Consider the following 15,672-nt stretch of genomic DNA (forward strand, 5'->3'; position numbering starts at 1 on the left):
AGCAGTGCCGTGTCCACACCCGGGATCTGAACTGACAAACCCTGGGCCTCTGAAGTGAAACGTGCGCACTTAACTGCTGCACCACTGGGCCAGCCCCCAGGAGGGATGTTTTATAGGAAGACTTTAATGGCATTTGCTGATCTATTACCAGTGTGTTTATGTTTGGGGAGTTGATGTAGAGAGAGGAATTACAAGTCACTTTGGGTTTCTAACTTGGGCAACTGGTGATGCCATTAACCACAATGAGTAATTTAGAAACAGGAGAAAGTAAAGCATGGGAGAGATGAGCTGGATTTCGGACATTGTGTAAGTTAGTAATGCTTTTGGCTGCAAGTGAAAGAAAACACAATCAAGAATAGCTTAAGCAACAAAGATTTTTGTTTAGTCTCAAATCACAAGAGGTCTGAAGGTAGGCTATTCTAGGACTGATGCAGCACTCTGTGAGGTCAGTTTTGTTCTGTTATTTGTAATAAGTTCATTTATCTCATGGTTACAGCTCCAGACATCATATCTAAAGCTGCTTTGAGGCACAAATTCAAGGCAGGAAGAAGAGGAAAGGGAAAGTTGCTGGTTGGATCTGTTCTCTTTTATCAAGAAAAGCTTTCCCAGATGCTCTCCAGCAGATTTCACCTTATATCTTGTTGGCCAAAACTGAGTTGGATGGTCACCAGCAAGGGAGGTTGGAGAAGTGAGTATTTAGCTTTTTCAGCCTTTCAGTGAAGAAAGGCAAGGGAGAGAGGAGGATTGGGAATGGATGTTGAGTTAGCCAGCCAAGTGTCTACTATAGACTTGTTGAGTTTGCAGTACCTATAAAAACATCAGTTAGAATCAGGAACTTTTCATAATTTAGACCTGATAAGCATTTATCAGTGGGTCTTGCCTGCAACAACTATTGCTATAGTGTTCTAATGATGATCTTCTATTCCTCTCATTCCTTCTGTACTTATTAATTGGAATTCTTCTCTAAGAAAGAGCTGCCCCTTTGCCTCCATTTATTTATTTATTCAGTTATTCATTTATGTGAGTATGGACTCATGGACATTCACTTTATTCTGTGAGTTATAAGCCCATACCACTATTATTTATTTTGATGCTCAAATTGTTCCAGCTTTTGTTTTTATTTTTTAATTTAAAAATTAATAAAACATTATCAGTGAACACAGTTACTTGATGTGGGTTGAGCAATGAATACATTGCACTATAACTTAGCCTTCGATAGTTGTTTTCTATGAACTTGGACAATTCTCAGTCTGACAGCTGAACTACTTAGTCAAGTGTTACATAAGAATGAGGAGGGAAAGAACATGAACACATCTTTGTCTCTTCTCCTCTTCCTGAACTCAGTTAATTCTGCCAATTTGGTCAGAAAATCCCTAATGACAACAAAAGCCTGGCAGTTACTAATAGCAGTTCTTTTGTGCAATAAAAAAAAATTACAAAGTGTTTAAAGATATGGAAACTTGGATGGCATTCTTCTTCCCTGGTGGTGACTCTGACTGGATGTTCAGGATGGAGTGCTTGCTGACCCCTTGAACACAGCTATTGTGCTGGGTTGATATTGTGTTTCCGTCTTTAGTTTATCACTTGGGGTGCTGATCTAAAACAAACCATCCGGTGTAACTAGCTACTCCAGGACACATCCACTTAGCAACAAAAATACGGGTAAGGATTTCCTTGCACTTAAACTGCTAGAATTTTTTTTTTTTTTTTTTGGTCTGGTGGAAAAACATGATTGGTATTTTTGTTGAGTATTTTTCAGTTATTTCATTTTGTTTGCTGTTGTTACATTCAATTATGTGTAACATTTTATTTATACTTCTAGCATTTATTGCTTTTTACCTTTTATAATTTCTACTTTATTAATTGGTCTTTTTTTAGGGGGGATACATGTCTGCCTTTTCCTCCTCAACTGAACAACTTGAAGACAAAGTCTGTATATCAAATGTTTTAAATATCCCACATGTTTTGCATATAAGAGTTGTTGGTTGTTGAAAAAAGGGAAACATTATGGTTTTTAAGAGTAAAAAAAATGGTTTCCTATCATTTATACTAGGAATAGATAAAAGCCTGTACTTTGGGTTTGAGAGGCAAGGCTTTTCTTTACTTACAGAAGAATGTTTAATTATTGACTCCTCAAAATAAGATTACATTTTTATGTCACTGGAAGAACAAACTGCTCATCTGTAAGTTATGTGTTTAAGTTGATAAAGTTTATTACGGAGAATTTTATTCTAATGGCAGATTTGTTTTAATAGCAAATTTAGCTGACAAGAAACTCAACAAAGATCTCACATGTAGGGGCTGGCCTGGTGGCGCAGCAGTTAAGTCTGCACATTCCACTTCTGCAGCCCAGGGTTTGCTGTTTTGGATCCTGGGTGCGGACATGGCACCTCTTGGCAAGCCATGCTGTGGTAGGCGTCCCACATATAAAGTAGAGGAAGATGGGCACGGATGTTAGCTCAGGGCCAGTCTTCCTCAGGAAAAAGGAGGAGGATTGGCAGATGTTAGCTCAGGGCTAATCTTCCTCAAAAAAAAAAAAAAAAAGATCCCACATGTAGAGTTTATGTGATAACCTTCAGTACATGGAGAGAGTGACCATGTCCCAAATATTCAAAAGCCACATAATAGTGTTGAGCAAGGACCCTTTATCCAAATATTTGCAAAAATCCTTAATCTAGAGCAATTAGCAACAATTTTTAACTAGATTATATTACCCATGCCATAAATATTTCTCATGATTTCACCATGACTGGGAAATTAGGACTACAAAAATATATCTGTATTTGTGACAGAATCTCATAATTCATCTAGCCAATATTTACTGTGCATCTTCTGTGTGTTAATGATCCCTACTATGAACGCTTTATCAATGTACTCCCAAATTTTGACCAATGTATAAAATTCTTTTGTGCTACAACTAACTATGCATATTGTTATAGTGATGTCATGTGGAGTGGGGTACAACTTGCTCTAAAAGATTAGAAGCAAGTGTAATGTCAAGCCAGAGTCATAGAAAGATTGTGTGTGTGCTAGAAAAATAGATGAATTTTGCCTCATGAATGTGCAGGAGAATGTATTCAGGGCCTTAAATAGCCCTGCAGAAACTGCAACACAGTTAAGAGTGACTGAAAGGAGAAAGTGAGAGAACTATGGATAGATAAACATTATAGAAGTGATGTGTTGCAATTATTGTTGACTTTTAGGGTGTCTTGTGTTTTAATCCCTTTAATGTACCGTGGTCAAGTGGAAAAAATGGGCAAAACAGAAACTGACATATGACAAGTGCCCTAATAGTGCTATATGGAATGTTATGAGAATGTAAATAAGGAAGGCTACATGCTGTCAAAATCTGTTTTTGTGAAAGGGAAGACAAAGAACAATTAGCTTGCTGCCTTTCTGGAGATATCTTAACTGCTATCTCCAGATGTTCTTCAATATTGCATAATAATCCTATTCTGTAGATCATTAATGTTCAATGCCTGCTATCTTCCAGGCTCTCTTAAACAGTTTACTTTTTTTTTCATGTTTCTTGTTTGTTTTATTCTTTTTGTTTTGTTTGTTTTCTGTTTTTGTTTTTTTGGTGAGGAAGATTTGCCCTGATCTGACATCCATTGCCAATTTTCCTCTTTTTTTTTTTTTGCTTGAGGAATATTAGCCCTGAGCTAACATCTATGCCAGTCTTCCTCTGTCTTGTATATGGGATGCCTCCACATCATGGCTGATGGGTAGAGTAGGTCTGCACCCAGGATCCAAACCCACAAACCTGGGCTGCCTAAGTGGAGTGCATGGAACTGCAACTACTCAGCCATAGGGCTGGCCCCTCATTTTGTGTTTTTGCTGAGGAAGAGTCACCCTGAACTAACATCCACTGCCACTCTTCCTCTTTTTTGTATGTCAGCCACCACCACAGCATGGCTACTAACAGACAAGTGGTGTAGGTCCATGCTGAGGAACTGAACCCAGGCCACTGAAGCAGAGCGTGCCAAACTTAACCAGTAGGCCACCAGGGTGGCCCAACAGTTTACTTTTATTAGTTACTCTTATTTAATCCTCTCAGTTACTTAGTAAAGTTGGTATTAGGGTTAGTATTAGAGTTTTATGGGTTAGAAATTGAGATTGAAAAGTGAAATTATTTGTCCAAATCGCAAAGTTTATATGACAGAACTGAAATTCAGACCCTGTCTGTTCAATTTCAAATCTTAGACTCTACCCACTATAGGATACTCTCTCCAAAGTATATTTGTGGTACACATGTGCATACACACACACACATACACACTAATACTCAATACCTACAATGCTCAAGCACAGGCCTAGGCACCTTTCATACTTTATCTCATTTAATCCCCACAACAGCACTTTGAGGGTGGTATTTTGTTTTACAAATGAGGAAATTGAGGCTCAGAAAGGTAAATTATGTGTTTTAAACCTCCCAAAAGGTAAATGGTAATATCAAGACATGAACTGAGATTCATTTGACTTTCAGGTTTGTTGCTCTGCATTTATACTTTAATTATTTTACAAAAATTATCCAAAGGGCATCAATCGTAGGTTAAGGCAAATGCCTTGAAGGGTGTGAGATATACATCTAAGACAATTCCATACTGATACCCCATTGTTCTTTCAGCATTTACCAAATAGTGACTTTTCTCCCATTGTTGTATTGTTTCTGCTATTGAATCTATTTCTGAAATTACTTTTCTAATCCATATTTTCTTTATTATTTGATGGCATGTATTTGAAAATTAATATTATTTATTATAGAATACATGCTTACTATAAAAAAGTTCAAAGATTATAGAAATAGCTAACTTCAAAAATAGAAGTCCCTGTAACTGCAATGCAGATATAACCATTATTAGCAAATTGGCATATTTTCTTGAGCACTTTGTAAACATAATAATCTATATTTGATTTTTTGAAATATAAAACTGAGAACTTGCTTTTATCACTTAGCAACTCTAATACCCTTAGTTTTACCGTTAGTTTTATAGTGTATGAGTCATTTTATGATGTTTTTAAAATCTGGTAGGGTTCATTTCTTTCAAAAAACAAGCCTCTACTATAATACTTCAGCAAGAGACCAAGAAGCAGTATGAATTATTCCCAACCAGACTGTTTCTTCTTATGCAAGTTGCCTTTCTCATTGCCTCTACTTTAGTGAAAATGAAATTAAATAAAGTCTTATCTTTCTATTTTTTCTAATCCAAGACTTTTCTACTGTTGTCAACCATCCCCTCTTCTTTGTACGTTTTGAAGTAAGCAGAAGGGTATGAAACAGATTAGAACACTGTTTCACAAAAAGCAGTACTTTTTAGGGGAGGGAGAAGTACTAAGAATGGGATTGATTTATAAAAACAAAGATATGTCACAGAAAATAAATATAAATCTCGACACCAGAAGGAAAAGAAAAATATGTAATTTGAAGTAATTTTTCAGAGGCAATATCTGCTGCTTTTTGAATTAATTATATAAAGCATTTTAAACACACATACTTACTGTATGGCAGTTTCCCCAGGGAAATTTGCTACTAGCTGGCTTCCTTGCAAAAAGATTTAAAAATGCAAACCTAAGATGTTTAAAACTTTTTTTTAATAAAAAGTTGAAAAGCTTGCATATTCTTTTGGAATGGAATGGAAACATTCCAAAGAAAAACACTTTTAAAATTTATTTTAAAAATATTTACCTTTTAAATGACCCACAACCAGTTTTACCATATAAGATTAGTAGTTAAAGAAGACTACCAAGGAGAAATTATATAGTAAACAGTCCAAAGACCCAAATTATTTCAATCTAGCTTGTTGTCCTATGTTTGTATTATGAAAGCGTGAAAGCTAATACTTTTGTATAAAAGTAATAGATATCCATCTTAGAATTTGACTAAGGCCTAAAAAATATCTTTTTTTTTGCCAGTTTGCATACATTTATTATAAAAGGCTATAATTTTAAAATCCTGAAATTTTAATTGCTGGGGACAAATTTCAGAGCTACCTTATTTCTGTTTTTTTTTTTGGACTTATTCCACTATAGCTCAGAGGTTTCAAAGGAAACTTGAGTTCTCTTTGTCATCCCAATAGTAATTTGAGATCCTCAAAAAGGATGTATCTCCTGTTTCTATTGACTTGGACAAGGTTTAGATTGAAATGGAGAAGGAAGGATGGGTAATGAAATGAATTGAAAATCCCAGAACCAACATAAGCTACAGGGTTTTTTTTTTAACTGGAAAACATTGAAATCACATCTTACGAGCACATGTATTGCTTCTGAGGACATGCTTGGTTTCCTTGTTGAGGGTTTCTTCCTCGTGATGACTAGCAACAAGAAAAGAGCTCACTTTACAGAGTTAAATAATCAGGCAATAATAGGAAGTTAAGTATGACTTTGGAAATGCTGGCACGGTAAATCCAAAGAATTATAACTCAAATTTGTGTTAGATCTGAGGTTCTGGTGATCATCCTGTAACTCCTCACTGTTAGAACCTCACAAATCACTCCTCCTATGTCTTCAGACAAAAAAGTATAAAGAGACATGGATTTCCTGCTTTTAAAGAGAAGAAAATAATAACATCCTGCATTTGTTGAGGCAGGAGATCAAGATGGAGTGGGCATATATACATAACATTTTTCACCCATTAAAATAGCAAAGATTATTCTGAGTAAGATTGCTTCATGTTGGTAAGTGTACTGACATAGACGTGTACATACACTCCTGGTGGGAGTGTAAAATGGTATCTTTTTGGGGAGCAATTTGCAATATTTATCATGAACCTTAAATATTCTTTTGACCCAGTAATTTCTCTCCTGAAAAATATGTTCATTATAGCATTATTTAAAGTAAGTGCCCAATAATTAGGGAATGCCTAAATAAATTATGGAAAACACACAATGGAATGCTCTATAGCTATTTTTAAATGATGCTTTTAAAGATTTTGTATAACATGGGAAGATGTGTGTTACTATGTTAAGTAAAGGACTAAAAAGTCTAGAAGGAAGTGTGGTGGAATCAGGAATTTTTATATTTGTCTTTGTTTTCTTTTCAGTATTTTCCAGTTTAATTATCTGAGGGGAAAGGACGAGGTCAGCAGAAGGTAGAATGGTGGATGCCGGTGGCTGGGGGAGAAGAGAATGGAGAGTTATTGTTTAATGGTTACAGAGTTTTAGTTTGAGAAAATGAAAAGGTTCTGGAGATGGATGGTGGTGATGGCTGTACAGCAGTGTGAATGTGCTTGATGCCACTGAACTGTACACATAAAAAATGGTTAAAATGGTAAATTTTGTTGTATGTATTTTACCATAATTTTTTTTTTAAAGATTTTTTATTTTTTTCCTTTTTCTCCCCAAAGCACCCCGGTACATAGTTGTATATTCTTAGTTGTGGGTCCTTCTAGTTGTGGCATGTGGGACACCGCCTCAGCGTGGCTTGATGAGCAGTGCCATGTCCGCGTCCAGGATTCGAACCAACGAAACACTGGAGTGCACGAACTTAACCACTCAGCTACTGGGCTGGCCCCCATAATTTTTTTTAAAAAGGCCATTACAATGGTTTGGGTGATCCAGAAGCATGTTGGCAGTTGGAACTGAAGGGAGTAGGTAGATAACAGAAAAAATCTCAGAGGTAGGCTGGGATGGTTTGGTACTTGATGTGGCGGCTAGGGAGAGGAAAGAGTCTGCAAAGATTTAGAGAAGTGGTTCCCAAAGCTCGACTGGGCATGAGAACCAACTATCTGGAGAACCTGTAGTAAAATACAGATTATTAGGCTTTACAGCAGACTTATTATACTACTGGATTAGATACTGGGTGGCTAGAAAGATGCTGATGCTAATGCTAATAACTAAACGCACACAGGAGAAGATTAAAGATAATGAAGATTAGTTCACATTTGGTTGTGTTGGGTTTGAGGAGTTGGGACAGCACCCAGGTGGAAGGAATTGGGGCCAAGAAGAGATATTGGTTCTAGAGATCTCTGTTAAGTCTAGAGATGTAGCATTGAAAGTTGCTAGGGACTAGAGGAGAAAGTGAGAAGAAAGTGCTAAAATTAGAGTCTTGGAGAACTATATTGTAGGAATAGGAAGAGAAACAATGCATTAGAAAATAAATGGCCAGAAAGGAGGAACAAAGAACAGTTGATAGAGTGCACTGTCAGATATCAGAATGGTCAAGAATGAGGTTTGAGAAGGGGCCTTTGGACTGAGTGAGTGAGAAAACATTAGTGACTCTTTAGAATGCAGTTTTGTTCAGAAGAGATTAAGGAGCAAGAGGAAAAAATAGAAACAGCAAGCATAAACTTTTTTTTTTTCCCGCAAGGAGTGGTAAAGAAAGAAAGGAACCTCAGTAAGATCAAGGCAAGGCTTTTTCAAAGTTTGGGTGAACTTGGTGCTATTTTAGGCCCGTATTTCTGTGGAGTACTTGTCTCTCGTGGGTCTCCTGTCCCTTGCTGTTCCTTCTCTTCTTCCCAGCCCTTCAATAGGGGAATGTCTTCCTCATCTATGCTCACTCCCTTGGTGATCATGCTGGAAGTCTTCCATTTGCTCTGCTGGGTCCACTCCTCTTTCTGTTGCTTTCTATCCCAGCAGGCTAAGCTGCATTGATTAATTACATCAACAGTCTTCCTTGCTCTTTGTCTTTTGTTGAGTTTGGCCAATGTGGAGCCCCAACTGGACACTAGAGGAAAAGAGGGAGGAGAGTGAGGCTGGAGCATTTATCCCCTTGCCTCCTAATCTGCAGGGTCACTTCAGTCTGGCTGAACTGACTGAAGGTCACTGCTCCTCTCAAGTCAGTCCTCTACAGAAGTCTTTCCTTCTGGGTCTGGTAACCGCTTCCTCTCCTAGTCCCTTTAGGCCTACGTATGGAAACAAGATAGCACACTCTGTTTCCCCTTATGGTTTCCCTGAACTCTTGCCCACAACTTTATAAATTGTCCCTTTATTAACCTTCTGCCATCCATTTCCTGCTGGGACCCTGACTGATACAGTGATCTTATGCAGTCTCATGGCTTTAAGTATCAACCATGTGCCAATAGCTGCCAAATTTATAGCTGCAGCCCAGATCCATCTCCTGAAATGCAGACTCTCATATCTGGCTGCCTGCTTGACTTGATTGTCTAACATATGTCTTAGTAATCAACTTACTGATCTTTCCTCCTAAACCTGTTGATATTAACAGTTTAGGACAAAAATCTTAAAATCACCCTCAATTCCTATGTTTTTCTCACCGTCCCTCATCCAATCTGTCAGGACATCCTAGTAGGTCTACTTTCAGTAGAGAATCTGACCACTTCTCACCCGCTCCACTCCTGTCACCCTAGTCTAACTACCATAATCTCTCACCTGTAGTAACCTCCCAATTGGTCTTCCTGCTTCTGCTCTTACCCTCTTTCACCATTTTCAACATGGTATGAGAATGATTAAAATACAAGTTAGATATGTTACTCCTGCTTAAAACCTCCCAATGGCTTCCCATTTCAGAATAAAGGCCAAAGTCCTTACAATGACTTAAACGGCCCTACTCTATCTTTACCTCTGTTTCCCAGTTTCTACTCTCTCCCCCTCGATTATGCTGCGCTAGTTACACTGGCTTTCCTTACTGCTTTAACGCTGTTCTCTCTGTCTGGAATGCTTCTCCCAGATACTCTCATGACTAACTCCCCTGCCTCCTTTAAATCTTTGTTCAGCTGTCTTCCTAATGATGCTTTACCCTAGTCACCTTATTTAAAACTACAAATTGATCCCCTTTGCAGCACCGCTGATCCACCTCACCGTACTGTTTCTCCTTTTCCCTAACACTTAACATCTTCTAACATTACATAATTGTGTTTTTTAAATTTTTTAATGATCATGCAGTAAAATTGGCTTTTTTCCCTCTTATGATATTCATTTCTGCAAATTTTAACACATGTATAGATTCTTGTGACCATCATCACAATCAGGATACCAGGATAGTTCTGTGCTCCAAAAACCTAATCACATGTTCCTCATCCCTAACCCCTGGCAACCAGTGATCTGTTCTTCATCATATAGTTTTGTCTTTTCAATAATGGGATCGTGTAGTATGTAACCTTTTGACACTGACTTTTTAAACTCAGCATAATGTCTTTGGGATTCATCCAAGTTGTTGAGTATATCAATAGTTCATTTCTTTTTATTGCCGAGTAGTATCCTATTCTGTGGCTGTACTGCAATTTATCCATTCACCCATTGAAGGAAATTTGGGTTGTTTCCAGTTTGGGCACTTATGAATAGAGCAGCTAAAAACATTCATGTACAGGTTTTTATGTGAACATAAGTTTTTGTTTCTCTAGAGTATAATATACTTATTAATTACATTTATCTTTTTTTTCCCCATGTTTTGTTCATGGAATACCATTCTAAACTCCTAAAACAATTCCTGGCACATAACAGGAGCTCGATAAATTAGTGAATATGCAATGTTACTTTCAAATGGAAACGTGGAGTGAAACCAGAGTCCCTGAACACATTCAGGGTTTGCATTGCCAAACTCTAGACTGCAGTTTACTCAAACCCCAAATGGCAGGAGACTTGAGCTGAAAGACGCCTGCAAGTTGAGAATGTAAAAGGCTTTTTACTGAAAGTAAAGTAATTCCTCCCTAATGTTTTTGGTGGCCATCTATCAGATTCTTGATTTGGAGGAGGAGCTTGGGATGAGGTTGAAGAGAAACCTCTTGGGAGAGTACTTTAACAGTGATGTCAGCATAACTCATTTGTGAGCAAAATGAAAAGCCAGCTTTTCCACCCTAAGGATAACCCAGAAACAAACTTGCTTGCAAAAGCAGGGGAAATATTGGCACTGTTCTCCCCACATTATCTGACCCATTTAATTTCACTTGAACTCAAGGTAAAGGTCACCAGATGAGCTAAGAAAAAGAAAAGCATTAGAGATAATGAAGAAACTAATGATTATATGAGAGGTTGATATTTTTAAAGGAAGGTAATTGATTTACTGGAATACTTGTGTTTACCGCCATAGGCTATGTCTGCACTATGAAGTATCTTTTGGATAAGCTTTTAAAAGCCACATAAATGGCATTCAATTTAAAATCAGATGCTTCCTAATGCCCCAAAGCAAGAAAGCAATGTACCTGATTAAAACACATGGACGTCCTGTAACCCTATTCATTAGAGCATGGAATTCAGTAACAATCACTTGGATCTTGGATCTCATCCAGTACATTATAGTTTTTGAAGTCTCAACAAGATTTCAGTTTAAGGGTTCCATGTTTCAATTTTGAGCAAGGTTTCAGAATAAGTTTTCTTGATTTCTTAAATAAATTTTCTCCTTTTTTTGGTATAAATGATATGGACTCATAAAATTTTCAAATATACAGAACCATATCAAGAAAAAAATCAAAAGCAATCCTGCACCTATATATAAGCACTATTGATTTTTTGATGAAAATCTTTCCAGACATCTTTCCAGGTGTGTGTACAATACATGTATATGTTTTTGTCTCTCTAAAGAGAAGAAGTTATAGTGGTACTTTTAGGGTCGGAGGAAGCTACCTTCACTTTCAATGAGTGATCAGTACATAGAAGAAAGAGGATTAACTTCAGCATCTAAACACCTAAAACACTACAAACATCAGTGTTTAATTAAACATTTTGAGGTTAATCTTTAACTATCAGGAAAAATGAAGTAATCCTGAAATATATCATGGGTCTGAGTTCACCTGAATGCCATGTGGGAGTAAAGAGGCTTTGCTTATCCAGCCAGGTATCCAAGTTAAAACACTGTGGCGATGGGGGAGGTCCAAGTATAGGACTAAAACAGAACACCATTAACTTTCCACTTTTCCCAAATCTCCGGTAAATGAGAAACAAATGTCCATTCACAGTTCTTTAGCCATTATGGATGGCCAATTAGGTGGGGATATGGGCGGCATTATCATCAACTCAGGTGAAACTCCTTGCTCTTTTAATCAGCCCAAGCAGTAGGCTGTGTATATGTGTCTATTTTGTTTAAATATATGTGCAGGAATCAGTTCAGTGATGCTACTGTGTGACTGAATGAACTTCTGAGTAGATCATAAAGAGTGTTTTTCTAACCACTATAATATTCAAGAGTAGTCATTTAGACCATCTTTAATTTCCCCCAGTTGGTAGCCCAATAGTTGGTATATTGCCTTAAATGTTCAAAAAGCAAGTCTCTGCCATTGGCAGTGACTAGAAACTAGGAATTTCTGCCAAAGTTCTTGTGATCTAATCCTCTCTTGAAAGCACAAAGCTAAAGCATGTATTGAAATGCCTGAGTCAGCCACTCCAGGGATATACTGACTGCACCCCTGTTCATTTTTCTAGGATGAACAATCTCCTTGGTGACCCTCAGCAACTGGCTTTTACTCTCTCCACCTAGAAATACACATATTATAACTATGCATAAAAAGCACACACACACATATGCAAACACACATAAACTATATCTAAATGCTGGCATTAGCTTTATTATATTTTTTAGAATTATGCTTAATTTTTAGCAGATTTTGTTTAATAATTAATTCATCAGAAAATAATTTCACCTCTTCTACTGATTGCTGCTTCAGCTTCTCTAACTTTGTAATTTAGGGAAGAAAAAGACAGGTACCTAACTATTTACTGAATGTTTAGTATGTGCCTGGAATTTTTACTTGTTTAGTGTTATTCCCATTTGATAGATGAGGACCTCAGAACAGTCAAGTGAGGGCACATAGCTCTGCGGTAGCAAGCACAGTTAATACTTGAACAAGGTCTGTCTGATTCCACAGGCCTCTCTATCACCACATCATGCTGTGGAATGCTAGGTTTATAAAAGTTTATCATCAATCTTATTAAGTAAAAAAAGCAAGCATAATATACTACCATTGTGTGAAATGAGTGTGTGTATATATATACATAGATACATATATATATGCACATATACATATATAAACATGCATATGTGTGTCTATTTTTACATATGATTAGCATATTTAGCATATCTCTGGAAGACCATACAATGATTACTACCAGGGATGGGAACTGGGCTGCTAGAAATCTAGACTTTGTATTATAAAATCTTTTATACCTTTTCAATTTTGTTTTATGTGTATTACCTATTCAGAAAAGAAACAATAGGGATGGCCTAGTGGTGCAGCGGTTAAGTGTGCACGTTCTGCTTCGGCAGCCCGGGGTTCACCAGTTTAGATCCTGGGTGTGGACATGGCACTGCTTGGCAAGCCATCCTGTGGTAGGCGTCCCACATATAGAGTGGAGGAACATGGGCACAGATGTGAGCTCAGGGCCAGTCTTCCTCAGTAAAAAGAGGAGGATTGGCAGTTGTTAGCTCAGGGCTAATCTTCCTCAAAAAAAAAAGAAAGAAACAATATATTTTTTTAAGATTTTATTTTTTCCTTTTTCTCCCCAAAGCCCCCCTGCAAATAGTTGTATATTTTTTTTTAGTTGTGGCATGTGGGATGCCACCTCAACATGGCTTGATGAGCAGTGCCATGTCCACGCCCAGGATCTGAACCGGCAAAACCCTGGGCCACCGAAGCTGAATGCATGAACTTAACCACTCCTCCACGGGGCCAGCCCCAGAAGCAGTATTTTAAAGACTGTTGTTAGCTATGTTTTTAGAAACATATCTGACTCTTTTTTAGATTTAGTAATCTATTTGTTAGTAAAGTTTCCTAGGCTTGTAAAGCTTCTAATGCTGTAGGATATTAATACTAGCTATTATGATATTGATAAGCATTGATAATGATCATATCTTTCTAGTTTTTCACTTCTCATGATGCTACTCTAATGACCTACCACATTAGAATTTGAAAAGGAAGAAGAATACTGATAGAATATATATTGATGTTAGCAGAGGTAATGGTGACTGATTCATCTGCATTCAACTATTTATGTACACTTTTAATGCTATTTAAGGTTATAATAGTTTTTGATTTATCTAGTTTTTGAAACAAGAACACTGTGCCTCAAATGACAGTAGTTGCCAGTCATGACTAAAGTAAAAGAAGTATTTTGTAAAAGTCCTAAAACTGAATTTAAAAAGTTTCCTGTCTACTAACAGCTATATTTAGTTTGGGGCTACCATTAATGGAAATACCTTATCTTGAATACGCTTTATTTTCAAAACTACAATGACCTGTTTACATAGCTGTCTTCCTTACTAGACTGGGCATTCCTTGAGGGCAGGGTCCATGCCTCATTTACTCCTGTATTCTCAGTGGCTAGCCTAATGCCTGACACTTGGTAGGTAGCTGAAAATGTTGATTTGAGTTGAATCAAACTGAACTAGAGATTCTTACATTAGTCCAGAGAAGAGATATCATCTCAGTCTTCAGATATTTGAAAGGTTCTCATGTGGAAGAGATTAAGTTTGTCCTATATGCCTTCAGGAGGCAGCAAACCAATGGGTGGAAGTTTCAAGAAGTTTCTAAATGTTGAGTTGTCAAAAGCTAGATGGCACTGTCTTAGGGGGTACTGAATCTATCACCCAGAGAGTCACTCAAGGCTGGTCAACTACCAAGATAATTCAAGTATTTAATTGTTCATTTGTTCCTTCACGCATTTGCTCAAACATTTACTGAGCAGACACTGTTCTAAATACTGGATACCAAGATTGAATAAATCATAATCCCTGCCCTCAGGGAACTCACAGCCAGCAGGGGAACAGAAGTATTAGAAAAGGATTACAATCCAGGGTGCTAAGAAGTTGTTACAGAGATGTAATGGTAATACTCTGGAGAGAGTGGACAGGAAAGGCTGCTGAAGAGATGACTCTTGAGGAGAGTTGACCAGGCGGACAAAGGGAGAAAGAAGTCCTAAGCAGAAGGAACAATACATGCAAAGGCTCAGAAGTTAAAGTATTCAGAATAAAGTAGGGGTATTTCATTTGGATTATATGCCCTTAAAGGACCCTCCAGTCCTAAGATTCTGTGTGCTGGCCGTTTAACTTAGTGTATTTTTTCACTTCATGCCAAATATTTTGTGTGTGTGTATATTTCAGTTGTCATTTTTCATGGGAAACAAAAATACTAACCTTCTTCTTTGATTTTTGTTCATAGTCAAGTTCATCAGAGAAGTAACGCCATATATCAAGAAGCCATCATTAGTATCAGATCTGCCATGGGAAGGTGCAGCTCCCCAGTCACCAAGCTTTAGTGGCAGTGAGGACTCTGGTTCTCCAAAACACCAGAACAGCACCAAAGACAGGAAGGTCATCCCTCTCAAAATGTGCTTTGCTGCTAGAAACTTAAGCATGCCGGATCTGGAAAACAGGTGAGCTGTACCTAAGGAGAACATCATACTTACAGCTTTGTAAACTTAAGGACATATTGCAGTATTACTTATGCATATTATTAGGCAATAATGCAACTAAATTATACAGAGGAAAACATCAGTCTGAGATGAGAGAATAATTTTTGGAGTTCATATTTAAATTACTTCATACATATATGTACTTGTACATATGTAGAAACATTTTGGACAAACACCCAAGAAACTTAATGGTGGTTACTCCTGAGGAGTGAAATAGGATTAGAAGGTAGAAGGAAAGAAGGGCCTTCTACTCTTTATTTTATACCTTTTTGGAGTGTTATTATTACATTTTTTCACTATAAACATTACTTTATAATTGAAAAAAATCTTGTTAAAGAAATTCTTTTAACTGTCTGCTTAGATGGAAATTCTTTAT

At 37.3% G+C, this 15,672-nt stretch overlaps 1 protein-coding gene across 1 annotated transcript in view; it reads left to right on the forward strand.

Moving 5' to 3' along the window:
- The window catches only part of SNTB2 (syntrophin beta 2), a 98,288-nt gene that overhangs the window by 29,743 nt on the left and 52,873 nt on the right, over positions 1-15,672 (forward strand). The window contains exon 2 of the mRNA XM_046680328.1: positions 15,044-15,257. Coding sequence (XP_046536284.1) covers positions 15,044-15,257 — 214 coding nt within the window. The remainder of the gene's footprint in view (positions 1-15,043; positions 15,258-15,672) is intronic.

Source organism: Equus quagga, chromosome 13, assembly GCF_021613505.1.
Source record: "Equus quagga isolate Etosha38 chromosome 13, UCLA_HA_Equagga_1.0, whole genome shotgun sequence".
In the NCBI taxonomy this organism is placed as follows: Eukaryota; Metazoa; Chordata; class Mammalia; order Perissodactyla; family Equidae; genus Equus; species Equus quagga.